The sequence below is a fragment of the Nerophis ophidion genome, linkage group LG13 (genome assembly GCF_033978795.1).
Source record: "Nerophis ophidion isolate RoL-2023_Sa linkage group LG13, RoL_Noph_v1.0, whole genome shotgun sequence".
Classification (NCBI taxonomy): Eukaryota; Metazoa; Chordata; class Actinopteri; order Syngnathiformes; family Syngnathidae; genus Nerophis; species Nerophis ophidion.
This window is the reverse complement of record NC_084623.1, coordinates 36,648,042-36,675,554: the sequence shown is the minus strand read 5'-3', so window position 1 is coordinate 36,675,554 and position 27,513 is coordinate 36,648,042. Positions and strand designations below refer to the sequence as shown.

Genomic DNA, 27,513 nt, shown 5'->3' with positions numbered 1-27,513 from the left:
ACTTTATCGTCAATGTTCTTTACTAAATCTTTTAAGCAAAAATATGGCAATATCGTGAGATGATCAAGTGCGACACATAGAATGGACCTGCTATCCCCGTTTAAATAAGAACAACTCATTTCAGTAGGCCTTCAAATCACAAAAAATGATTTCCGGGCGCGGCCACCGCTGCTGCTCACTGCTCCCCTCATCTCCCAAGGGGTGAACATGGGGATGGGTCAAGTGCAGAGAATAATTTCGCCACACTTAGTGTGTGTGTGACAATCATTGGTACTTTTACATTAACTCTAATAAAACCCTGCTTTTTGGATGACTTTATTTTTCTATGTCCTTGTTACCGACTTGGAATCAAAAGCGATTCTTACTCTCTCTCTCTCTCTCTCTCACACGCACACACTTTCGTGACGTCACTAAACAAGTGTACGAGGACGCCGAGCCACCTGTCGAACACACGACCACGCGTTTTCAAGATTGTGCGGGTAAAAACCTTCACTACTGCTTCTTATCGTCGTTATCTTGACGTATTTTCTAATCTATGTTCAACACTTCAAACGTAGCGCTGGGAACATGTTTAAATCGATCACTTCCGTCCCTTTCGCGGCTTAGCACCGCCCAGCTGGGCGCACCTGTGACACGCATCAGCCACACCTCTGTGCCGCACGGTGCTTTGTGCTCTCCAGTCAGGTGTCATTTCTTCTAGAAGTCAGGTAAAGGCGTACACCTGACATGCGGGAGGCCCTGGCTTACCTGCATGACTCGGAGCTGGTGGCGGGCTTCCAGCGGCGATGTGGACTCTTCTTGGTCGAGGTAACGCGTCACAGACGCGGGGGGGCTATTGACCAATCAGGTGGTCCTCACCAGAAGACTCGGGACCACCGGGACAGCAAATCAAACTACAAATATGGAGAAAACGTATGTATTGACATTGAAGACAAATATTTTCACATATATCTAACTAGAGCCAAATCTAGATATTAGAAAATTGCAATCATTTTTAATAGAATCTTCATATTTTTAAATGCAAATAGTTTTAAATGAAATTATTGTTAATTAACCTAACTTCAAAAAACATGTCAAAAACAACATCGGCTATGTTATTATTAGTGGTTAACATGACTTTTCCTTTTTTTCAAAGTGTCATTATTATTCACAATATTGATAAAATAAATTGCTCGTCATCAACAATTGATAAGGGGTGCAAACAGCCCTTTTAAAGGCCTACAGAAACCCACTACTACCGACCACGAAGTCTGATAGTTTATATATCAATGATGAAATATTAACATTGCAACACATGCCAATACGGCTTTTTTAGTTTACTAAATTGCAATTTTTAAATTTCCCGCGAGTTTCTTGTTGAATACGCGTGACGTCACGGACTGTCAGGAAATATTAGCGCTGCACCATCCATCCATCCATCCATTTTCTACCGCTTATTCCCTTTCGGGGTCGCGGGGGGCGCTGGCGCCTATCTCAGCTACAATCGGGCGGAAGGCGGGGTACACCCTGGACAAGTCGCCAGCTCATCGCAGGGCCAACACAGATAGACAGACAACATTCACACTCACATTCACACACTAGGGCCAATTTAGTGTTGCCAATCAACCTATCCCCAGGTGCATGTCTTTGGAAGTGGGAGGAAGCCGGAGTACCCGGAGGGAACCCACGCATTCACGGAGAGAACATGCAAACTCCACACAGAAAGATTCCGAGCCTGGATTTGAACCCAGGACTGCAGGACCTTCACGGCTAAAAGTCGTCTGCTTTAATCGCATAATTACACAGTATTTTGGACATCTGTGTTGCTGAATCCTTTGCAATTTGTTCATTTAATAATGGATACTATAAAGAACAATGCTGTTGGTGGAAAGCGGTGAATGGCAGCTGTCTTTAGCACCGAGACACAGCCGGTGTTTCTTTGTTTGTTGTGAAGCAGAGCGGTCAAGCGAACATGTTTTCTCTACGTCAACCAGCATGTTTTTGGGTGGGGAAATTGTGATATATTTCTTACCGGAGAAATCATTGGATTATTCGTCGTCCTGCAGCAGCTGTTTAAAAGGCAGCTGTTAGCTTGGCTCCTCGGCTTCTCTCTGAGACACTGTGATTTCACCGCAGCCATCCGACCTCGACGTATGACTTTACAATCTTTAAAATCTCACTAAAACACTATTAAAACAATAAGCAGATAAGAGATCTTCCAGAATTATCCTAGTAAATGTGTCTAATTACATTTGAAACGCTCACACTGCCGCCGCCCGGAGCGTCACTTTTTTTTTTTTTTCTAGTCCTTCACTATCAATATCCTAATTCACAAATCTTTCATCCTCGCTCAAATTAATGGGGAAATTGTCGCTTTCTCGGTCCGAATTGCTCTTACTGCTGGAGGCTCCCATTAAAAACAATGTGATTATGTGTGGAGCCCTGCAACTTGTGACGTCACGAGCACGTACTTCCGGTAAAGGCAGTGCTTTTCTATTAGCGACGAAAAGTTGCAAACTTTATCGTCGATGTTCTCTACTAAATCCTTTTAGCAAAAGATGGCAAGATCGCGAAATTATCAAGTATGACACATAGAATGGACCTGCTATTCCCTTTTAAATAAGAAAATCTCATTTCAGTAGGCCTTTAATAAGAATAAATGCAACTAATATTAATACTAATAATAGTTTTAAATAAAATATAACAAATTATTATAAAATCTACACTGAAATAAAAAGCAATAATTTTAAATAGTGTGTTAATAGTTTTGATTAATAATTAAATTTAATAAAATAATTTTATATGAGACTATATATTTAATTTCAACACATTTTAAATAATGTCTTCAGAATAATTTTAGATATAAACATTAAACAAACAAAAATATGCAAGAAAAAATACATTTTAAATATTGTTTAAATAGGAAATTTAAATATATACTTAAATATATCACATTTAAAAAATATGTGAAGAACAACATCGGATGTGTTAGTGGTTTAACATAACTTTTTTTTCAAAGTGTCATTATTATTCGCAGTTAGTAATTATATTGATTATAAAAAATTGCTCATCATCAAAAATTGCTAAGGGGTGCAAAAAGTTATTTTAAGACATTTCAAATACAACTAATAGTAATAATTATAATAGTTTTAAATATAAATATAACAAGTTATAATATTTACACTAGACTTAAAAGTAATAATTTTAAATAGTGTTATTAATTTTGATTAATAAACACATTTAACCAGATTATTTTATACAAGACTTTATAGTTAATTTTAACACATTTTAAATAATATATTTAGAATAATTTTAGATATAAATATATTAAACAAATATACACAAGAAAAAAATACATTTTACATTTTGTCTAAATAATAATTAAAATATATACTTCAATACATCATATTACCCCCGACCCCAAAGGGAATAAGCGGTAGTAAATGGATGGATGGATGGATATATAAAATAAAAAAAATATGTGAAGAACATCATCGGATGTGTTTTTATTAGTAGTTTACCATAACTTTTTTTTTTCAAAGTGTCATTATTCACAATTACTAATTATATTGATTAAAAAGTTGCTCTACATCAAAAATTGCTAAGAGGTGAAAAAAAGCCCTTTTTAAGAAAACACTTCAAATGCAACTAAGAGTAATAATAATATTGCTAGTTTTTAATATAAATATAATAAGATCTACACTGAACTAAAAGCAAAAATTTTAAGTAGTGTGTTAATAATTTGGATTAATAAATAAATGTAATCAAATAATTTTATATGAGACAATATATTTGATTTTAACACATTCCAAATAATGTCTTCAGAATATTTTTAGATATAAATATATTAAACTAAAACAAAAATACACAATAAAAAGTACATTTTAAATATTGTCTAAATAATAATTAAAATATATACTTAAATATATCATATTAACAAAATATGTCTAGCACAACATGTTATTATTAGTGGTTTAACATAACTTTTTTTTTTCAAAGTGTCATTATTATTCCCAATTACTAATTAGATTGATTAAAAAACTGCTCGTCATCAAAAATTGCTAAGGGGTGCAAACAGCCCTTTTAAGAATACATGCAATTAATAGTAATAATGATAATAGTTTTAAATATAAATATAACAAATTGTAATAAAATCTACACTGGACTAAAAAGCAATAATTTTAAATAGTTTGTTAATAATTTTGATTATAAATAAATTAAATCATTTTATACGATACTATATATTTAATTTTAACACATTTTATTGAGGAGCCAGATGAGGTGGTTCAGGCATCTGGTCAGGATGCCACCCGAACGCCTCCCTAGGGAGGTGTTTCGGGCATGTCCAACCGGTAGGAGGCCACGGGGAAGACCCAGGACACGTTGGGAAGACTATGTCTCCCGGCTGGCCTGGGAACGCCTCGGGATCCCCCGGGAAGAGCTACACGAAGTAGCTGGGGAGAGGGAAGTCTGGGCTTCCCTGCTTAGGGTGCTGCCCCCGCGACCCGACCTCGGATAAGCAGAAGAAGATGGATGGACGGATGGACATTTTAAATAATGTCTTCAGAATAATTTTACATATGAATATATTAAACTCAAACAAAAATACATTTTAAATATTGTCCAAATAATAATTAAGATATATATACCTAAATATATCAAATTAGAACTAAAAATGCACTAGAAAAAACACTTGTATTAAATACAGTCTGATAATAATGTTGAATACATATGTATTAAATTAAGAAAACATTTACACTAGAATAAAAACACATGTTCAATGTCATCTCAAGAATAATTCTAAATAGAAATTAATTAAAAAGTTTTACATTAAAATAAAATCTACACTAGAAAAAAAGGTATAATTTAAAATATATATTTAATAATGATGATGAGGATGATGTAATAATGAGATCAAACATTTTAAATAAGAACATATATTACATTATAAACAAAGTCTACACTAGAAAAAACTAATTTTAGATAATGTCTAGAGAATAATTTTAGATACAAATAAATCAAATAAAAAATAATCATTAAAATCATTAAAAATATATACTCAAATATATAAATTTAGAACTAAATATACACGAGTAAAAACACTCCTATTAAGTATACTCTGATAATTTTGAATATATATAAGGTATTAAATTAGAACAAAATCTACACTAAAAACACATTTTCAATGTTGTCATACAAATAATCTTAAATATTAATTAATTTAAAATGTTTAAATTAGTATAAAATCTACACTGGAATAAAAAGTGATCATTTTAAGTCTGTCCTCAGATATCATTTTAAATTTAAATATATTCAAAAATGTCAAATTAGAAACATCCACACTAGAAAAAACATATTTTTGATATTATCTCCAAAATAATATCAAACACAAACATATTAAAACAAATATACGACTAATATTTTTTAAATAAAAAAATACTCAAATATATTAAATTGGAATTAAATCTTCACTGGAAAAAGATGTTTATATTAAATAAAGTCTGATAATAATTTTGATTACAAATTAATTTCAATATACTAAATTAGAACATCAGCTGCACTAAAAAACACACACATTCTAAATATTGTCCTTATAATTTCAAATACTAATCTAGACTTGAAAATGAACTAAGTTAAAAGCAAACATTATCACGAATAGTCAATCAGGCTCTGACTGGCTTTTCCCGTTTGTCTTGCTGCATGTGCTTGCAACCGTTTATACAGTGACAAGTTGAGTTGGACGTTTACATTTGTCCTTCTGCTTTTTTGTCGACGAGTGTCGGATTAAAAGCATAAATTAGTGTTAAATGTAATTTTTTTTTAAAAAGCTTATTTTTTTAGTAGCTTTAGAAAGTGATGCACTTTGCGCAAAACAATTTTTACTATTCAAAAGTAATGTACTGTATACACATTATACTGCTGTCAGTAACTCCCTGATTTATGTTGTCAACAAACATTTTCAATATCCATGCATTAGTGAAACAATAAACACATTTTAATAGTATTTTTTTATGTTAGAGCTGGAGTTGTCCAGGTATTGTGTCCAATGATTTCAGTAGGATTTATTGTGAGATGAAGAACATAACTTCCTGTATTTGCCATTCAAGTCTTTGATTTGGTACAAGAGACTTCTTACTGTAACCAACTCCAATGAATACAGTCACAGGGTGTAAAAAATGAATATTCAACTGGCGGCCTGCGGGCCAGGTCCAACCCCGGAATGACATCAAAGAATGCTCCTGTTGTACAGGGGAACTTGGACTATTGTGAACAATGGGGTCCAAAGTTGTGATTTAAATCACTGAGGCATTCCTCAAGGCAACTCTTTAAGTGCTCTCCTTTTTTAGCAGTTATTATTTATTTTGTAATGTGATCTATGTAACAAAGGTGTTGCTGTGGCTTGTTCAGTTCAGATGCAGTCAGTAGTCGTTTGTTCAACTTCCTTAGGGTATACTAGTGGTGTTCCTCAAGGTTCCATTTTAGGTCCTTTCTTTTTCATTACTTGGTGTATTCAACTGGTGGCCCGTGAGTTTAGTTTAAAACAACTTGTGACCCACATTTTTGCAGCAGATTCTTAAATGGGCCCTAGTGTGCGAATGTGAGTGTGAATGTTGTCTGTCTATCTGTGTTGGCCCTGTGATGAGGTGGCGACTTGTCCAGGGTGTACTCCGCCTTCTGCCCGAATGCAACTGAGATAGGCTCCAGCGACCCCGAAAGGGACAAGCGGTAGACAATGATGGATTCTTATATATCCATTTATCCATTTTCTTCCACTTGTCCCTTCCGGGTTCACGGGGGGTCGCTGGAGCCTATCCCAGCTGCATTCGGGCGGTAGGCGGGACACACCCTGAAAAAGGCGCCACCTCATCACAGGACATTATTATATATATATATATATATATATATATATATATATATATATATATATATATATATATACATATATATATATATATATATATATATATATATATAATATATATATATATATATATATATATATATATATATATATAAATTTGTAAACAATGGCATAACATACATATACACACAGGGTCCATTGCCAGGGTTAATACATATATAACATATAAAATAAAAACTAAATAAGTTAAGGCTCAGAATGGTTTCTTAACAAAACTTTTCTACATATAAAGTGCTTTTTTTGATTGATTGATTGAGACTTTTATTAGTAGATTGCACAGTACAGTACATATTCCGTAATATTGACCACTAAATGATAACACCCCAATATGTTTTTCAACTTGTTTAAGTCGGGGTCCACGTTCATCAACACTGCCCGCCGTTTTTTGTAGACATGTTCCATAAATATTGATGTTAAATATTTTTTTTTTGTGAAGAAATTTTTAGAATTAAGTTCATGAATCCAGATGGATCTCGATTACAATCCCCAAAGAGGGCACTTTAAGTTGATGATTACTTCTATGTGTAGAAATCTTTATTTATAATTGAATCACTTGTTTATTTTTCAACATGTTTTTAGTTATTTGTATATCTTTCTTTCCAAATAGTTCAAGAAAGACCACTACAAATGAGCAATATTTTGTACTGTTATACAATTTAATAAATCAGAAACTGATGACATAAGTGCTGTATTTTACTTCTTGATCTCTTTTTTTTCAACCAAAAATGCTTTGCTGTGACTAGGGGGTACTTAAATTAAAAAAATGTTCAAAGGGGGTACTTCACTGAAAAAAGGTTGAGAACCACTGTGTTATGAGAGTAGTGTGTGTGTGTGTGTGTGTGTCTGTGTCCCTTTATTATGTGACGCATGTGACGTCATTCAGTGTGTGAGCGAGCAAGGTGAGGGACCTTAGCGCGAGTGCGGCTGGTGTTTGGATTGGCTGTGTGCAAGACTTCAAGAAAGCCACGATTTGCAACTAATAGGTGGACTCTTCATTTACCCTGGAGTCCGGAGCTGTGGAGACCCACTGCCGGGTAGAATGAAAGGTTGTGCGCGCAAGGGAGACACTATGGGAGCCGGCCGGAAGCAGGAAAAGATGCAACACATGTTTGACGTGTTGTCAGAAGCTGCTGCTGAACAATCTTAGCAAACCTCCGTCCTCCATTGTTGTATCGCGCAGCCAAAGTCTCCCCAAACGGGAGATCTTAACGAGGCAGGAGGGTTTTCCAGCTCTGGCTTTAACATGTTGTCTTAGCCTGCTAGCTGCTAGCATGTACTGTTCGGTACACCTCCGAACCGAACCGAAACCCCCGTACCGAAACAACGTTTCGATACAAATACACGTACCTTTACACCCCTAATATATATATATATATATATATATATACATATATATATATATATATATATATATTTATAGCATGTTAGCATCATTATCCATCATTTGTAGGCATATTTGAGCTCATTTGATTTCCTCTACTTATGTCCTCTTTGTATATATTTAGTTTTGCATGTCTCATGACACATTATCTGTATGTAATATTGGCTGCATTTCAGATAGTTGTTTGTGTGCCATGTTGTTCCAGACCACAGCAAACATTACCTTGCTTGCCAAAGATTGTAATAAATGTATTAGAAGAAGACAACCTCCCTTTTCCTTTAACTTGAACACACACATCTATAACCTTTCGCCATTATAAGCCAGTACTTTCCAGGAGTTATCTCACCTTCTGAGTAACCTCTGACTTACTAATGGTTTCTAATGTTGTAAAATTGTGTAGAATAAATATAAAAATTCTGTCAACAAAGATTTGCTTCAGCCTGCGACACATAGTCATTTTGATAGTAGGCTATTATATTACCTACCACCTACTCAGTGGCCTAGTGGTAAGAGTGTCCGCCCTGAGATTGGTTGGTTGTGAGTTCAACTCCCTGGCCTAGTCATACCAAAGTCTATAACAATGGGACCCATTACCTCCCTGCTTGGCACTCAGTATCAAGGGTTGGAATTGGAGGTTAAATCACCAAAAGTGATTCCCGGGCGCGGCCACCGCTGCTGCCCAGTGCTACCCTCACCTCCCAGCGGGTGAACAAGGGGATGGGTGAAATGCAGAGGAGACATTACAACACACCTAGTGTGTGTGTGTGACAATTATTGGTACTTTAACTTTATAGCTAATATAGACACTTGTGTCATGTGTTGCCTTCATTATAAGACTTATATATTTTCATTTTTTGCAGCTCCAGACAAATTAGGTTTTGGTCCAATATGGCTCTTTCAACATTTTTGGTTGCCGAACCCTGGTTTATACGCTGACACATGGTCCCCACACAGCGGCATATTATGCTCCATGTAAACGTTCGCAAACGGAAAAGAACACAAATAGAGGCGTTCGTAAATCGATGTTCTACTGTACGTTGTAGCTTTTCATTAAAACTATGTGAACATTAAAGGCCTACTGAAATGAGATTTTCTTATTCAAACGGGGATAGCAGGTCTATTCTATGTGTCATACTTGATCATTTCACGATATTGCCATATTTTTGCTGAAAGGATTTAGTAGAGAACATACACGATAAAGTTTGTGACTGGAGAAAAGCCCTGCCTCTACCGGAAGTCGCAGACGATGACGTCACATGTTGATGGCTCCTCACATATTCACATTGTTTTTAATGGGAGTCTCCAACAAAAACAGCTATTCGGACCGAGAAGAGGGCAATTTCCCCATTAATTTGAGCGAGGGTGAAAGATTCGTGTTTGAGGATATTGATAGCGACGGACTTGAAAAAAAAAGAAGAAAAAAACAAGTTTAAAAAACACGGATTCAGATGTTTTTTGACACATTTACTAGGATAATTCTGGGAAATTCATTATCTTTCTATTGTGTTGCTAGTGTTTTAGCGAGTTTAATAGTACCTGATATTCGGAGGTGTGTGTCCACGGGTGTGTTGACGCGCAGTGTCTCAGGGAAGTCGACGGCAGCTTTATGGGCGGCACAAGCTCAGCTGATCTCCGGTAAGAAGCGACTTTTTACCACAATTTTCTCACCGAAACCTGCTGGTTGACATTCGGTGGGGATCCATAGTAAAGTTTCACCTCCGTGAATTTTCAACAAGGAATCACCGTGTGTTTGTGTGGCTAAAGGCTAAAGCTTCCCAATTCCATCTTTCTACTTTGACTTCTCCAATATTAATTGAACAAATTGCAAAAGATTCAGCAACACAGATCTCCAAAATACTGTGTAATTATGCGGTCAAAGCAGACGACTTTTAGCTGTGTGTGTGCGCAGCGCTCATATTTCCTAACAGCCTGTGACGTCAAGCGTACACGTCATCATCACACGACGTTTTCAAGAAAAAACTCCCAGGAAATTTAAAATTGCCATTTAGTAAACTAAAAAGGCCGTATTGGCATGTGTTGCAATGTTAATATTTCATCATTGATGTATAAACTATCAGACTGCTTGGTGGGTAGTAGTGGGTTTCAGTAGGCCTTTAAGTTCCACCAATCACTCCGCTACAGCCGCAGACAACTTTTGAAGGATGGTGCATCGAGTCGCTTTTAATGAACTGCAGGTAACCAACTGAACAGTGACATGCGAGATCGATCCTGCTCCTGCTTGAGCTACCTTTTTGTACCCGGCTGGCCCACTGTTGATTATTTGTGATGTCCTGACAGGGTTGCATCGTCACCAAGCCAGGGTATGAGGTGAGGAACCGGCTGCTGCACATCCTCTTCCTGCTCTCGGCCGGCCTGGGGCACGAGGTCTTTTACATCACCTGCCTGCCGTGCATACACTGGAACCTGGACCCCTTCCTGTGTCGACGCCTCGTCAACATGTGGACTGTGAGTCCTCACTGTGCTCTTCTGTCCCCCCCCGTCTCCTTTTTACAAAGCATCCTCTCTTCTCTCTGCGGTCCATCTCTTCACCTTTCAACCTCCTTTCATCCTTCCCCTCCCCTCCGTCCAGTGCCCTGTCTGTGGCATGTACATATATCCTAAGGCCGGGGGCCACCAAGGCCAGACTGCTTGGACCCTGGACTGAGAGTTTACACATCAGGACATCAGAGAGGAAATTCTCTTCACCTTGTTTTATGTTTGTTCCTTCTAGAAGACAAAGGAGTCACACATGTCAGATTTGCTCCTGGAAAGAGAGATTGACATTTTAGACGGGCAGTGTGTTTTTGTGCCCTTATGTGTCCCCTCCCCGCAGCACTTGCTGGGTGCCCTGTGTCTGAACCCCTTGTTGGGCCCCCTAAGGGCACACGATAGAATTCTTTTCTCATCCTGGCTACACCAGGCCCTTGTATGAACTCATCCTGCACACACACACACACACACACACACGCACACACACACACACACACACACACACGCACACATTCTTGTATTTCTTACCTACATGAGCCCTCCGAAAAATGCCTACCTCTTTAGGACCACCTTTTCTAGATATGTTTGTATTTACAACATTAATAATACATACATACTATGCAAATACTAAAAAAGGTAAGCTCTTAGTATTTTTTCTATTTTTTTTGTAATTGTTTTTTAAATCTTCATTATTTACTTCGGCTTCACGGTGGCAGAGGGGTTAGTGCGTCTACCTCACAATACGAAGTTCCTGCAGTCCTGGGTTCAAATCCAGGCTCGGGATCTTTCATGTTCTCTCCGTGACTGCGTGGGTTCCCTCCGGGTACTCCGGCTTCCTCCCACTTCCAAAGACATGCACCTGGGGATAGGTTGATTGGCAACACTAAATTGGCCCTAGTGTTTGAATGTGAGTGTGAATGTTGTCTGTCTATCTGGGTTGGCCCTGCGATGAGGTGGCGACTTGTCCAGGGTGTACGCTGCCTTCCGCCCGATTGTAGCTGAGATAGGCGCCAGCGCCCCCCCGCCACCCCAAAAGGGAATAAGCGGTAGAAAATGGATGGATTATTTACTTCAAATTATTTTAGTATGTCTCTATATCAGTGGTTCTTAACCTTGTTGGAGGTACCGAACCCCACCAGTTTCATATGCGCATTCACCGAACCCTTCATTAGTTAAAAACAATATGTTTTTGTTTTTTTCAAATTCAAGACAAACTTATACGTTTTTGGTAACACTTTAGTATAGGGAACATATTCTAAGTCACAAAGACTTAATTTTGTCATGATCTGTGGTCTGGATCATGTTTTTGTTATCTTTTTGTTAGTTTTTGGACTCTTTTAGTTCCTTTTTGCGCTGCCTTGTTTTGTTAGGCTACCATGCCGACTTCTAATTTTCACCTGCCTCTGATGTTCAGACCATGCACCTGACCCTTATTTAAGCCGGTCTTTGCCAGTCAGTAGGCCTGGCGTCATTGCTTGTTTCCATGCGGTACCACAGTTCATGTTGCTCGATTCATGCCGTGTCTTGTTTGTTTCATGCCACAGTTTTGTGTTTGTTCCCCGCCATATTTTGTGTTTGTTTACCTCATGCCCTGCCAAGATTTATCGAGTTAATAAATATGTTCCTACCTGCAAGCCTTGTCCGGAATAGTCCATTTGCATCCCGGGAGAACAAACCTTGCAGTAAGCTGGTGCACAAATTGAACCGTGCATGAACATCACCTTGTTCAAACAACAAAGCCAACACAGTGGATAAACTCACAACAAATTACACACCTGCAAATCAGTCAGCCGTTGCCGTATCCGTAATACGCCGATAGGGAGAAGTTTGTATTTACACGATGAGTCATGTGTGTTTTGACCTCTGCCGAACCCCTGAGGCTAACTCACCGAACCCCTAGGGTTCGATCGAACCCAGGTTAAGAACCACAGCTCTATATACATATTTATTTTATTTTTTAAATACATTTTGGCAAAAGGGGGCGCATTTCAATTTCTTACACACACTTTTTATTACATATGTTGGCCAGAGGGGGAGCACTTCAAAATGTCTTACAAACATTTGTTATTTCATATGTCGACGAGAGGGGGAGCACTTTTAAAACCGACACACATCCATTCATCCATTTTCTCCCACTTGTCCCTTTTTCAGGGTCACAGTCAATTTGAAAAATCCCTCCTTTCGGGGACCACCCTAATTTTGATAGATTTCACCACCAGGGGTCCAAATGAGATATTTCTGGGGCGGTATAGCTCGGTTGGTAGAGCGGCCGTGCCAGCAACTTGAGGGTTGCCGTTTCGATCCCCGCTTCCGCCTTCCTAGTCAATGCCGTTGTGTCCTTGGGCAAGACAGTTTACCCACCTGCTCCCAGTGCCACCCACACTGGTTTAATTGTAACTTAGATATTGGGTTTCACTATGTAAAGCGCTTTGAGTCACTTGAGGATAAAGCGCTATATAAATATAATTCACTCACTATTTTTTTGTTTTTGGTAATGTGCTTAAGGCTGATGACAAACGAGATGGTCCCTGCGCCGCACTTTGGGCAACCCAGCTGTAGAAGCTAACTGTTAATGGCCACAATAATCTTAGTACCGTAGTGTATTTGTTCATCCTATGGTCACATATAGGATGCGGGTTGTCTTACGTCAGCACCGGAAGTCATATAATCAGCTGTTCACATGACGGATTTTTTCAGGGATGAATAGGGAAGTCCTTCTTTAGCTGCCGTCTTGTTTTATCATAAATTGCTGCCTTTGCAATAGTCAATGTTTACTTTTGTATGCATATTAAATCAACAAAAAGTCCTGACTTTGGAGCAATGTTCACATACTCTAGTATTTAGCTCCCTATTAGATGCAATGGTTTTACGTATTGGAACCATGATTTTGGTCTTCAAATGGAAGGTACTTTTCCTTGCTGATGTCTCAGAAGGGTAGCAATACAAGAACACACACATGCGTGCACTCACACACAAACACACGCTCACTTCAGCTTGCCAGCTAAACACACCAATTTCCCTCCCTCTAGTTAGCCATTCCTAGCTCTGCTGTGTGTTCTCCTCCCACTAGTGTCTTTTATTGGCCTCATCAGTGCCCAGTGCTTTCTCTCTCCTCTCTTTTTGGGTTCACCCTTTGGATTGTCATCCCTGGGGGCGCATCACCATGTACTGCTGACTTCTAACAGCAAACCCATCATTGTTCCGACAGACCTAAGTAATGTTTATAGGGGTCCTTGCACTATGCTGTTTCTGTCCACCCACTCACACATACACAGAGGGGCGCCGCCGGGAATTCCAGGCCACATAAATTAAAAAAAAAAAAATCATCACAATATTAGCTATTATCTATTTTTAGGAGCCTTTGGAATGGTCCGAACTTTCCCGCTGGGGTACTGGGTTAAAAATCAGGTGTAAATATACATAAGATTAATAATCCATATGCGTATTTTTCAAAATTACAAAAAAAACTGACAAGTAGTTCAAAAGGGCATTTAAATGGTTAAAATAAAACATGACATGTCATTTTAAAATTAAAAGCAAAACAATTTTTTTGAACAAAATATGAATACAGTATGGTTGATTGGCAACATTAAATGGGCAGCACGGTGGAAGAGGGTTTAGTGCATCTGTCTCACAATACGAAGGTCCTGGGTAGTCCTAGGCTCGGGATCTTTCTGTGTGGAGTTTGCATGTTCTCTCTGTGAACGCGTGGGCTCCATCCGGGTACTCCGGTTTCCTCCCACCTCCAAAGACATGCACCTGGGGATAGGTTGATTGGCAACCTAAATTGGTCCTAGTGTGTAAATGTGGGTGTGAATGTTGTCTGTCTATCTCTGTTGGCCCTGCGATGAGGTGGCGACTTGTCCAGGGTGTACCCAGCCTTCCGCCCGAAAGTAGTTGAGATAGCCCAAAAGGGACAAACGGTAGAAATGGATGGATTGATGGGCAACATTAAATTGGCCCTAGTGTGTAAATGTGAGTGTGAATGTTGTCTGTCTATCTGTGTTGGCCCTGCGATGAGGTGGCGACTTGTCCAGGGTATACACTGTCTTCCGCCCATGTGCGGCTGGGATAGGCTCCAGCACCCCCGGAAAGGGACAAGTGGTAGAAAATGGATGGATGAATCCAAATTTTTTTATACACTCTTAAAGGGGAACTGCACTTTTTTTGTACTTTTGCCTATCATTCACAATCATTATGTGGCGACGGATGTATTTTTTTAACGCATTCTAACTTGTAAATGAAGGTAAATAAAAGTCCGCTTCCAGCAGCGAAGCCAATGGGAGGTCCTCTATTCCGCCCATAAAACCCAATAAAAAAACATCCAAAAAGCGCCAACAATACCCCATTTACATTTCAAGACTTGAATATTAACCAAGTATTAGTGATATTGTTATTATAAGCACTGAAGCAGACACATTTTTTATAGCGGCGCCATGATTACGAGCTGGTGTGCCAACTTTCCCTCATATACGTTACCCTTGCTTACACACACACACAACAAAGCAATGCAACATATGAAGTGCATGCATGAGCATTAGCAAGAATTTAAACCCTCCGGGGCATAATTGCGTGGCAATAGAGTAGCGCCAGGATTAAAAACCCTTCATGATTGAAATGGGTTATATTCTGATTTCTACAGTTCAAACACTTCCTTGTGGTCTACATTAGTAATTTTTAAACATAACCAACCGACCTTAACCATACGGCCCAATGTTGGGCCATTAGCGCATACTAGAGGGCCGCGAAAATATATCTGTTTCTTATCTGTGGTCCGTATGGGCCGCAGCGGTACTAGGTGGTAATACACGTTTTCACCACTTGTGGCAGTAATGACAATCTCCAACAAACAAAAGAAGTGTGGAGTTAAAGTTACAGAGAAGTGTCTTAAGCGCAAAAAATATGACTCAAGTGGTGAAGCTGTATTTTAGTTAGTTAGTTAGACTTAGTTAGTTTATTCTTCTTCTTCGGTCAATGGTCAGCAAAATAAACAAACAGTTGTACATTCATAAATTGAAAATGAAATGTTGCAGAGCGAAAGGGTTTAAGCTGAAGTTGAACACTTATTGCGCCTAACCCTATAAACAATATCAAGTACAAAATGAACTTCCGAAAATTATGAAATGTCCTTTCATTTGCACTAACATTTTTTGAAAGCTTAAGAAACATATATTATGAATTTATTAACTTAGTTAAAATGTATTTATTAACAGCACTGCGTAATTGTATGTATATTTATTCTTCATCAGTTTTTCTGAGTTCCCTATTTTGCAGTATATTTGATCAGTATTTATTAGTCTAATTAGCCTGACCTAAGCCCGAAAAATTATAATATCTATGATTCGAACATGCTTTCATATAATTTCACAAGCTTGTAAACGATAAGTATGTTAGATATATTTATTGAATATGATTAAAACCAAGAGTAAGATCATTAATTCAGTGTTAATATATGAGTGGGCCCCTGGCCCCACTGTAGTAGATAAGTTGAACTCCGAGGTCCAGAAGGTTAAGAAGCCCTGGTCTACATAACATGTAATGGTGGAGCTTTGGTCAAAAATGTTAAATTATGTTTTACAGACCATCTTCAAGCCGCTTTTTGAGTCTCTTTAGAATACGCCGTTTTGTAGGCTGTTTTATTTACACCCCGTAGGCTCCGTTGTTAGCCATAAAACTTCCATTACTAGAATCTTCACTTCGATCCAAATAAATAGGCTCTGTTTCACACAAACATTGTATTGGGATTGCTATTAGTATTATTGGGATGCTCATTCACTTGCCTCAGCTCTGAGCCCGTTTAAGCCCACATCCTCTTAGATTGGCTGACTCACATCAACATAAGCGGTAGTCAACATATGCAAAACTAGGAATCGCTTACACATTTACTCGTCCTTTCCGAAGAAGGACGTTGACATAACCGCAAATCTTTGCAATAAACCCGCCAGCAATGGTTATGAAGTAAATGCAACACATGTCGACAAAAACGGGGCCGTTTTCTCCAGAATTTACATTTTTAGTATCGACAAAAGCGGTCGGCCACACACCAGCTAATGTACTTAATGACGTCTACCATATCTTAAAGAGGTATACAGTACAGATTTACTTTTATGTTGGTATTTTAAACTTTGCCAAGAGGTAATGTAATTGTTGGCGTGTGTTTGTTTATCTGTTAGTAGCATGGCTCAAAAAGTTATGGGAATATTTCAATGAAACTTTCAGGAAATGTCAGAAAAGGGAAAAAAGAACAAGTGTTACAATTTTGAGGGTTATCCGACTTATTTATACTAGAGACCCCGCCTCCACCCACAGAGACAAAGACAGTGGATAACTGACAAGAGGGTTCAAGAGGTTTCTTTCGCCATAGATAGCTCAAAAAGTTATGACCATATTTTGATGAAACTTTTAGGAAATGTCAAAACTGGGATAAAGACGAAGTGTTACAATTTTAAACAGTGAGCTAAATAATTTATACTAGAGTCCGCGCTGCCAACCACAGAGACAAAAGGCCCCTTTCAACCAAAAGTTCAGGAACTTTAGGTTCCTGTAGAAGTGTGTGGTTTGCGTTTCCACCGCATTTCACAGTTCAGGCGAGTTTATACAAATCAGGCGGATAACGTATGGAGGGGAGGTTTGCTATATTTCTACACTGACACCATGTAAATAAGCAGACACTTTTAGGTCACAGTTTTTTTTTTTTTTTTTTTACAAAAAAGTAAGTAAATTAAATACAAAGCAATAATATACAAAACAATGTGATTTATAAAATAAAGTCTACCAAATTGTACATAAAAAGTCAGGCTTTTGTCTGCAATGTCCAACAGTCAGAAAGTTGTCCTCTCAGTAAATTATGAATCCACTAAGGTCAAACGATTACTTTTGGTCCATTTCGCTGAAAATAACATTTCATCAATAATAAATGTCGGTTTTTATGTCACGCCAACAACACGAACACATCGGCTTTAGCGTTAGCTTGTTAGCATTAGCATTCTAGTCACTCGGGTTAAGGCTAATAACTACACAAATGGAGTGTCGCTGACTACTTTTTCAACATGTAATAAAGTAAATGGGTAATATTTGACGTTATTTACCTTTGTTCCACTCATGTGCTGCCTCCCTTTTATCACATTTTTCCAACAAAGTCAGAGTAGTAAGCAGCTGAGGTCGTTGATTCGAGTCCGGCTTCATACTCCTCTGTAAATATGTTTAACGAAGCTTTAACGAAGTTAGGTTTGTAAAAATAGTACGCATCATTAAACTTCGCGGATAGAGTTTAAAGACTACAGTTGAGTAAAAACATTCTAAAATAGGTCCACTGATCAGCGTTCTTCAGGACAAAGATGTCCCACAAAAGTTCCTGCAAGTGGAAAGTTCCTTTCATTCTTATTTTTCGTGGTTGTCAAGTTTGTTGTAATACAAACCCCGTTTCCATATGAGTTGGGAAATTGTGTTAGATGTAAATATAAACAGAATGCAATGATTTGCAAATCATTTTTAACCCATATTCAGTTGAATATGCTACAAAGACAACATATTTGATGTTCAAACTGATAAACATTTTTTTTTTGCAAATAATCTTTAATTTTAGAATTTGATGCCAGCAACACGTGACAAAGAAGTTGGAAAAGGTGGCAATAAATACTGATAAAGTTGAAGAATGCTCATCAAACACTTATTTGGAACATCCCATAGGTGTGCAGGCTAATTGGGAACATGTGTGTGCCATGATTGGGTATAAAAAGAGCTTCCCAAAAAATGATCAGTCTTTCACAAGAAAGGAGGGGGCGAGGTACACCCCTTTGTCCACAACTGCGTCAGCAAATAGTAAAACAGTTTAAGAACGTTTCTCAAAGTGCAATTGCAAGAAATTTAGGGATTTCAACATATACGGTCCATAATATCATCATCAAAATGTTCAGAGCATCTGGAGAAATCACTCCATGTATGCGGCATGGCCAGTAACCAACATTGAATGACCGTGACTTTTGATCCCTCAGACGGCACTGTATCAAAAACTGACATCAATCTCTAAAGGATATCACCACATGGGCTCAGGAACACTTCAGAAAACCACGGTCACTAAATACAGTTCGTTGCTACATCTGTAAGTGCAAGTTAAAGCTCTACTACGCAAAGCGAAAGCCATTTATCAACAACATCCAGAAACGCCGCTGGCTTCTCCGGGCCCGAGATCATCTAAGATGGACTGATGCAAAGTGGAAAAGTTTTCTGTGGTCTGACGAGTCCACATTTCATATTGTTTTTGGAAATATTCGACATCCTGTCATCCGGACTAAAGGGGAAGCAAACCATCCAGACTGTTATCGACGCAAAGTTCAAAAGCCAGCATTTGTGATGGAATGGGGGTGCATTAGTGCCCGAGGCATGGGTAACTTACACATCTGTGAAGGCACCATTAATGCTGAAAGGTACATACAGGTTTTGGAACAACATATGCTGCCATCTAAGCGCCGTCTTTTTCATTGACGCCCCTGCTTATTTAAGCAAGACAATGCCAAGCCACATTCAGCGCGTGTTACAACAACGTGGCTTCGTAAAAATAAGAATGCGGGTACTTTCCTGGCCCGCCTGCAGTCCAGAACTGTCTCCCATCATAAATGTGTGGTGCATTATGAAGCGTAAAATACGACAGCAGAGAGCCCGGACTGTTGAACGACTGAAGCTCTACATAAAACAAGAATGGGAAAGAATTCCACTTTCAAAGCTTCACAATTAGTCTCCTCAGTTCCCAAACGTTTATTGAGTGTTGTTAAAAGAAAAGGTGATGTAACACAGTGGTGAACATGCCCTTTCCCAACTACTTTGGCACATGTTGCAGCCATGAAATTCTAAGTTCATTATTATTTGCAAAAAAAATAAAAAAAACATGAGTTTAAACATCAAATATCTTGTGTTTGTAGTGCATTCAATTGAATATGAGTTGAAAAGGATTTGCAAATCATTGTATTCCGTTCATATTTACATCTAACACAATTTCCCAACTCATATGGAAACTGGGTTTGTAAAAATACTTGAGAAATAAGAAATAAACAAGTCGTCATAGCATACTCCGCAATGGAGGTCGTGTGTTTGAAAAATATGTTTTAGGAACGCCCCCAACGTTGTTCAACGAATCAGCGTACGAAACCAAAGCCCTCCTTCGAAAAAGTTCAGGGTAACTTTGAAAAGTCCCACCTAGCTAGGAGGAACTCCGAACTAAATCTACCCGTGTTGTTTTTGGCGGAAACACAGGGGGAACTTTATTTATCCGGGTAAATGGGGAAGTCCCTGAAAAAGTTCCCGCAGTGGAAAAGGGCCAATTGACAATGGATAACTGACAAGAGGGTTCACTCTGTTCATTTCCTTCCGCTATGGAAAGCTCAATAAGTTATTGGCATATTTTCATTAGACTTTCAGGAAGTGTCAAAAATGGGATAAGGAACAAATTCTTAGGTTTTGGGGGTGATCCATATATTACATTTGTGTTACAGGGCACACCCTCTCTGTGTGTGTGTGTGTGTATGCTAGCGGGAGTGCTTACGCTCAGAGACACGAGACAGTGAATGACTGACAAGAGGATTCACCGTTTATTTAATGTTTACTATTGGCAGATAGGGCCTGGCGGAGGTCTGTGCTCTACGAGTGCTTTTCTACTTACTGAATTACATGGAAATCTGACTCAGGTTCCTACACATTTGATGAAAAGTGTCGGTTTTCACACTCATGGACCGATTTGAATAGCTGATAAGTTGGGGTCAAAAGTCAAATCATTATGTTTTTCTCTACCACGTTTTAGTAGTCTTTCAGTCAATCATCTATTTTGTATGTTTCTGTGTTGTCTTATTGGGGTTGGGTAATACAGCATTCTGGTATGGATTTTCTACGGAGTGAATACAAGACCCGTATTTGTGATACTGATACCAATGTAGTGTTGTCCGAATACCAATATTTTGGTACAGGTACCAAAATGATTTTGGTACTTTTTGATATCTTTATAAATAAAGGGGACCTCAAAAATTGCAGTATTTGCTTCATTTTAACAAAAAATCTTCGGGTACATTAAACATATGTTTCTCATTGCAATTTAGTCCTTAAATAAAATAGTGAACATACAAGACAACTTGTCTTTTAGTAGTAAGTAAACAAACAAAGGCTCCTAATTAGTCTGCTGACATACGCAGTAACATATTGTGTCATTTTCCATTCTATTATTTTGTCAAAATTATTAAGGACAAGGGGTAGAAAATAAATGCTTAATATGCTTGTTATTTTACTGTTAATATCTGCTTACTTTCTCTTTTAACATGTTCTATCTACACATCTGTTAAAATGTAATAATCACTTATTCTTCTCTTGTTTGATACTATACATTAGTTTTGGATGATAACACAAATTAGGGTATCAATCCAATACCAAGTCGTTATAGGATCATACATTGGTCATATTCAAAGTCCTAATATGTCCAGGGACGTTTTTCCTGAGTCTACAAACATAATATACATTTTTTTTTTAAATGAAAGAAAATGTTGTGATGCCAAAAAATATCATAATCATATAATTATAGACTAGATACACTATTGTACTTGGTATCATTACAGTGGATGTCAGGTGTAGATCCACCAATGGGGTTTGTTAATATTTTGACGCCGGTGATCTACGGTGTGTCAGGAAGCATGTTTAGCTATTCTTTGTCCTGCATGATACTTGTAAGAAACGTACTTTATAAGTCGCCATGGAGGCGAGGATTAACGATTTAGAAGTAGCTAAAACCCTCCAATTAGCCGATAGCTAGCTAGCCATGTCTTAAAGCACCGCTTCCTGAGGGTGTTTTGTGTTATAGCTTCACCTTTATCGTTAGATTTTCAGCCAGAATGTGTCAGTTCTTCCTTTTCTGTCTACACACTGTGTCTGCTTGTAAGTACTCCGTAATTGTGCGCTGCCGAACATGCTTGTCTGCTCGTAAAGCAATAATAACACAACGTGATGACAATGAGGTTGCGGTGTGTTGGCGGACCCGTACTTTTCAGAGGCGGTATAGTACCGAATATGATTAATTAGTATTGCGATACTATACTAATACCGGTATACTGTTCAGCCCCATACCAATATTTTTTTTATGTTGTGAGTGTGAATGTTGTCTATCTATCTGTGTTGGCCCTGCGATGAGATGGCGACTTGTCCAGGGTGTACGCCGCCTTCCGCCCGATTGTAGCTGAGATAGGCACCAGCGCCCCCCACGACTCCAAAGGGAATAAGCGGTAGAAAATGGATGGATGGACTAGGCATCATATCTTCCTTTTGTAACAAATTGTGTTGGTGTGTGCGTTTGTGTTGTCTTTACACGCTCTTTCTCATGTTGACAGATCAAAGTCCAGCTCCTAAGATGGCCTCAATTAGAAAACACACACACACACACACATTATTGTATGTGTTACCTTCTTAAGACCTCCGGAAAATGCCTTTCTAGATATATAAAGATTTGTATTTACAACATTAATAATATATACATACTATGCAAATATAAAAAAGCAAGCCTGTTGTAAAAAATGAGTTGGGATTTCACAAGAAAAATGTCCCAATTTCACAAGAAAAACTTTGAATTCTGGCAGTATTATACTATAAGTTGTAATTTTACTGAATGCAAGTAAAAATTTTACAAGAAAAATGTAACATTTGTGCAATATTATGATAAAAGTTGGGATTTTACTCAATAACAGTCGCAATTTTACAACAAAAGCTTAAAATGTTGGCGATTTCATGAAAAAAGTCGTAAATCTACTGGACAAAAGTCACAATTTCATAGGAACTTAAAATTTTGCCAATATTATAATAATAATCGGAATTTTACTCAAAAAATGTCACAGTTTTACAAGAACAACAAAAACATTGGCAATAGTGTGATTGAAGTCAGAATTGTATATGACAGATGTCACCATTTTGCATTAAAAAGTAATCGTTTTACATAACGTAATAATTTCAGGAGAAAATATTGCAATATTACAAAAACAGAGAGAATATGAGAAATTGTTCCAAATTTTATAAGTACAAAGTCGACACATGGTGAGAAAGACTGCTTTTAGTTAATGTAATTAATTTTTTTTGTTTGTCATTGGTTTTTAACCTTCATTATTTACTTCATCATTACTGTATGTTTATATGTACATTTTGTTTATAAATATATATTTTTTTATTAGCCAAAGGGGGCGCATTTCAATTTCTTACACACACTTGTTATTTCATATGTTGACCAAAGGAGGAGCACTTTTAAAACCGACACAGTCAATTTGAAAAATCCTTCCTTTTTGGGACCACCCTAATTTTGATAAATTTCACCACCAGAGGTGCAAATGAGACATTCTCTATTAGATGCAATGGTTTTCTGTATTGGTTCTCACATAGACGGTACTTTTCCTTGTTGGTGTCTCAAGAAGTGTAGAAATACAAGAACACACACACACATTCTTGTATGTGTAACGTTTTTGAGACCTCCGGAAAATGCCTACCTCTTTAGGACCACCCTTTCTAGATATATAGATATATGTATTTACAACTTTAATAATATATACATACTATGCAAATATAAAAAAAGCTTGTTGTGAAAAATGAGTTGGGATTTCACAAGAAAAAAGGTCACACTTTCACAAGAAAAACTTAGAATTTTGGCAGTATAGCTCGGTTGGTAGAGTGGCCGTGCCAGCAACTTGAGGGTTCCAGGTTCGATCCCCGCTTCCACCATCCTAGTCACTGCCGTTGTTTCCTTGGGCAAGCCACTTTACCCACCTACTCCCAGTGCCTACCACACTGGTTTAAATGTAACTTAGATAATGGGTTTCACTATGTAAAAGCGCTTTGAGTCACAAGAGAAAAGCGCTATATAAATATGATTCACTTCACTTCACTAAAAGTTGTAATTTTACTGAACGCAAGTCAAAATTTTACAAGAAAAAGTGAACGTTTGTGCAATATTATGATAAAAGTTGGGATTTTTCTCAATAACAGTCGCAATTTTACAAGAAAAGCTTAAAATGTTGGCGATTACATGAAAAGAGTCGTAATCTACTGGACAAAAGTCACAATTTTATAAGAAAATTAAAAATGTTGGCAATATTATAGTAATAATCGGAATTTTACTTGGCAAAATTATGACAAATGTCATCATTTTACTCAAAAAATGTCACTGTTTTACAAGAAGAACAAAAACATTGGCAATAGTGTGATAGAAGTCAGAATTTTATATGACAAATGTCAACATTTGGCATTAAAAAGTAATAATTTTAGGAGAAAATATTGCAATATTACAAAAACAGAGAGAATATGAGAAATTGTTTCCAAGTTTATAGGTAAAAAGTCGACATATTGTGAGAAAGATTGCTTGTAGTTAATGTATTTAAATTTTTTGGTTTATCATTGTTTTTTAATCATCAATATTTACTTCGTTATTACAGTATGTCTATATATAAATGTTATTTATATATATTATTTTTAATTAATTTTGGCCAAAGGGGGCACATTTCAATTTGTTACAAACACTTGTTATTTCATATGTTGACCCCGAAAATCCCTTATTTTTGGGACCTTTACAACCAGGGGTGCAACTCTTTATTAGATGCAATGGTTTTCTGTATTGGTCCTCACATAGAAGGTACTTTTCCTTGTTTGTGTCTCAAGAAGGGTAGAAATATAAGAACACACACACACACACACACACACACACACACGCACGCACAGACTTGTGATGAACCCTCCATGTGTCCAGACTGTCCCTGTAGGTCAGGCTTTTAACACGACCGACACAAAGGCACTAGTGACAGGCTGGCGTGGTGGGCATTACCCGAGGCATGGGAGTGCGATGTATGTGTGTTGGTGTCGGCTGAGAAGGGGGCGGAGCCCGGCTATCATATCATGCACGCACTTGAGCTGCATTGTTTGAAGCCGCAGGACGTTTATATGTAGTGGTTGACAATGCAGGCACACACAGTCTGGTTTGTTGTATGAATGCAGCCATGGTGAATAGATGAGGTCAGGCATGCCTGACGGTCTCAGCATTGCCTCTGCCTCTGTTTATTGTCCATTTCATGCTGGCAGTTGTGTGTCTGTGAGTAGGTGCCGTGTAGGTAGATGCAAGGATGGCACTGGGATATCGTTATTTTCAGGTTTGACCGCACAGATTTAATATCACAGAGTATCTGTTTGCAATGTATTCAAAGGGGAACTGCACTTGTTTTTGGAATTGTCACAATTGTCACAATCCTTATGTAAGACAAGAAAACATGGTTTTCTTTTTTTATGTAAATTTGAACTTTTAATATACAGCAAATACAAAGCGGCTAACAATGCCGCTAAAGCCCTCAAAACAACCATCCAAAAAGGGCCAACAACACTTAGAATTATTGACCTTAATATTAACCACGTATTAGCGATATTGTTATTTTAGCTACTAACTAGGGGTGTAACGGTATGTATATTTGTATTGAACAGTTTCGGTAGGGGGGTTTCAATTCGGTACGTGGGTGTACCGAATAAGTTTCTAAGCTAAAGTCTTAACAAGCTGCTTTGCTTCCTCTGCCTCTGTCTCAGCACCCAGCATTGTCCCACCCACACAACCATCTGATTGGTTACATATATAGTGGTAACAGCCAATCAGCAGTGTGTATTCAGAGCGGTAACAGCCAATCAACAGTGCGTAGTCATAGCGCTTGTAGTAAAGGCTTCAGCGTCGAGCAGATAGGTGTGTAGCATGTGAGCATAAGGTAGCGTACTCTCCCCAAATGATAACACCTCCCAGTCAACTACTACTAACACCACTATGAGCTCGTTGACCTTCCAGAAACTTAAACTGCAGCTCAGCTCGCTCGCAGTTCTGGCTTGAGGTGAAGGCTAATTAGCTTTTAGCGTAAAGTTAGCTCATTTTGCGGTGTGTGTGTGTGCGTGTGTGTGCGTGTGTGTGTGTTTTACGGACAGAAAAGCTTTGAATGGCACATGTTGATAAAAATATAACATTTACATAATAAAAATCAACTACAAGCTTCCCAAATGCTGTAATAAATTAAGCATGATGAGTTGACTTGAAACTGTTTAATGTTGCACTTTTTATATGTAGAAGAAAAGTTTTGTCATTTTATTTCACCTAAGCAACAACTTGAGGCAGTTTAATGTGAATTAACGTGGGCAGAATTATTATAGTGTCAATGTCAAAAGAATAAAGCTATTGTTTACAAATTTGGTAAATATATAACCCCAAAATTTATATTTTGTTTTCTTACTGTACTGAAAATGAACCAAAGCGTGACTTCTAAACTGAGGTACGTACCGAACCAAAATTTGTGTGTACCATTACACCCCTACTGCTAACGCTATTTTTTAGCAACGCTTTGATCACAGAGCACTAAATATCTTATGCTGCTATATTAACTTAAAGTAAATTGGTAAATGGTAAATGGGTTATACTTGTATAGCCCTTTGACACTATTTCCACATTCACCCATTCACACATTGATGGCGGTAGCTGCCATGCAAAGCCTTAACCACAACCCATCAGGAGCAAGGATGAAGTGTCTTGCTCAAGGACGCAACGGACGTGACAAAGTTGGTAGAAGGTGGGGATTGAACCAGGAACCCTCAGGTTGCTGGCACGGCCACTCTCTCAACCGCGCCATGCCGTCCCACTGAGTACCACTGATAGTCACACACACACTGGGTGTGGTGAAATGACCCTCTGCATTTGACCCATCCCCTTGTTCTACCCCCTGGGAGGTGAGGGGAGCAGTGAGCAGCAGCGGTGGCCGCGCTCGGGAATAATTTTGGTGATTTAACCCCCAATTCCAACCCTTGATGCTGATTGACACACTGAGCCGGTGAGCTGCAACTGCTTCGCCTGTAAGTTGGCGAAAGTTCATTCTCGATGATATATCATGAATTGATTAACGTGGACCTCGACTTAAACAAGTTGAAAAACTTATTGGGGTGTTACCATTTAGTGGTCAATTGTACGGAATATGTACTGTACTGTGCAATCTACTAATAAAAGTATCAATCAATCAATCATGCCTCTCAACTAGATAGTAGAATATTGTTGCCATAAACCGAGAAATTAGTCAACTTTGACATTCAACTTTAACCCGGAGATGGTGAAAAAGACACGAAAAGAGGCTTGTTAGCGGCAACTTTTTTTTTTTTTAACCCTTCGCAAGGATTATGATTAATTCTTCATCAAATGGGAAGATACAAACATACCATCAGTCGGCTTCCCAGTGAGTGTTTACATTGTACAGTGAGTTATTGTGTTATAGTTTGTATTTCTTGTTTAGCATTTAGCAATACTGCTACATGATGCTTAATGTTTCACCAAAGCTGAATCTGTTTAGCACACAGCTTTTAAAATGTGTAGCTCATCCTCCTTATATTCAGGCTAAAAAATAAAAGGCTCTGGATCATCATGTGTCCCAAAGTAGTCTTTGTTGTCTCTCACAAAGTCTGCCGTGAGTAGTGGGTTTGTTGTTTTTGAAGAAAAAAGGAAATGTTGTGATGAGTCTGTGAAATACTGACCAAAATATGTAAATTATACTTATTATTATTGTGCCTGTTACTAAATTACATATATACTTACATCATTTACAAAACCCAAAACCATTTTAAGTTGGCACGTTGTGTAATTCGTAAATAAAAACTGTATACAATGATTTTTCAACCTAAATTCAATTGAATAGACTGCAAAGATAAGACACATTTAACATTCGAACTACAA

General features: G+C 37.9%; 1 protein-coding gene across 4 annotated transcripts in view; it reads left to right on the top strand.

The window, feature by feature from the left end:
• Positions 1 to 392: 392 nt before the first annotated feature.
• The window catches only part of sgpp2 (sphingosine-1-phosphate phosphatase 2), a 53,174-nt gene continuing 26,053 nt past the window's right edge, over positions 393 to 27,513 (top strand). Inside the window, exons 1-2 of one of the 4 annotated variants that reach the window (XM_061918863.1) lie at positions 393 to 479; positions 10,581 to 10,748. In XM_061918863.1, the coding sequence (XP_061774847.1) occupies positions 10,740 to 10,748 (9 nt within the window). In that variant the 5' untranslated portion in view covers positions 393 to 479; positions 10,581 to 10,739. Of the gene's footprint in view, positions 480 to 542; positions 913 to 7,791; positions 7,948 to 10,580; positions 10,749 to 27,513 lie in introns of those variants that run through there. The other 3 variants (XM_061918861.1, XM_061918860.1, XM_061918862.1) reach the window with 3 other exon arrangements.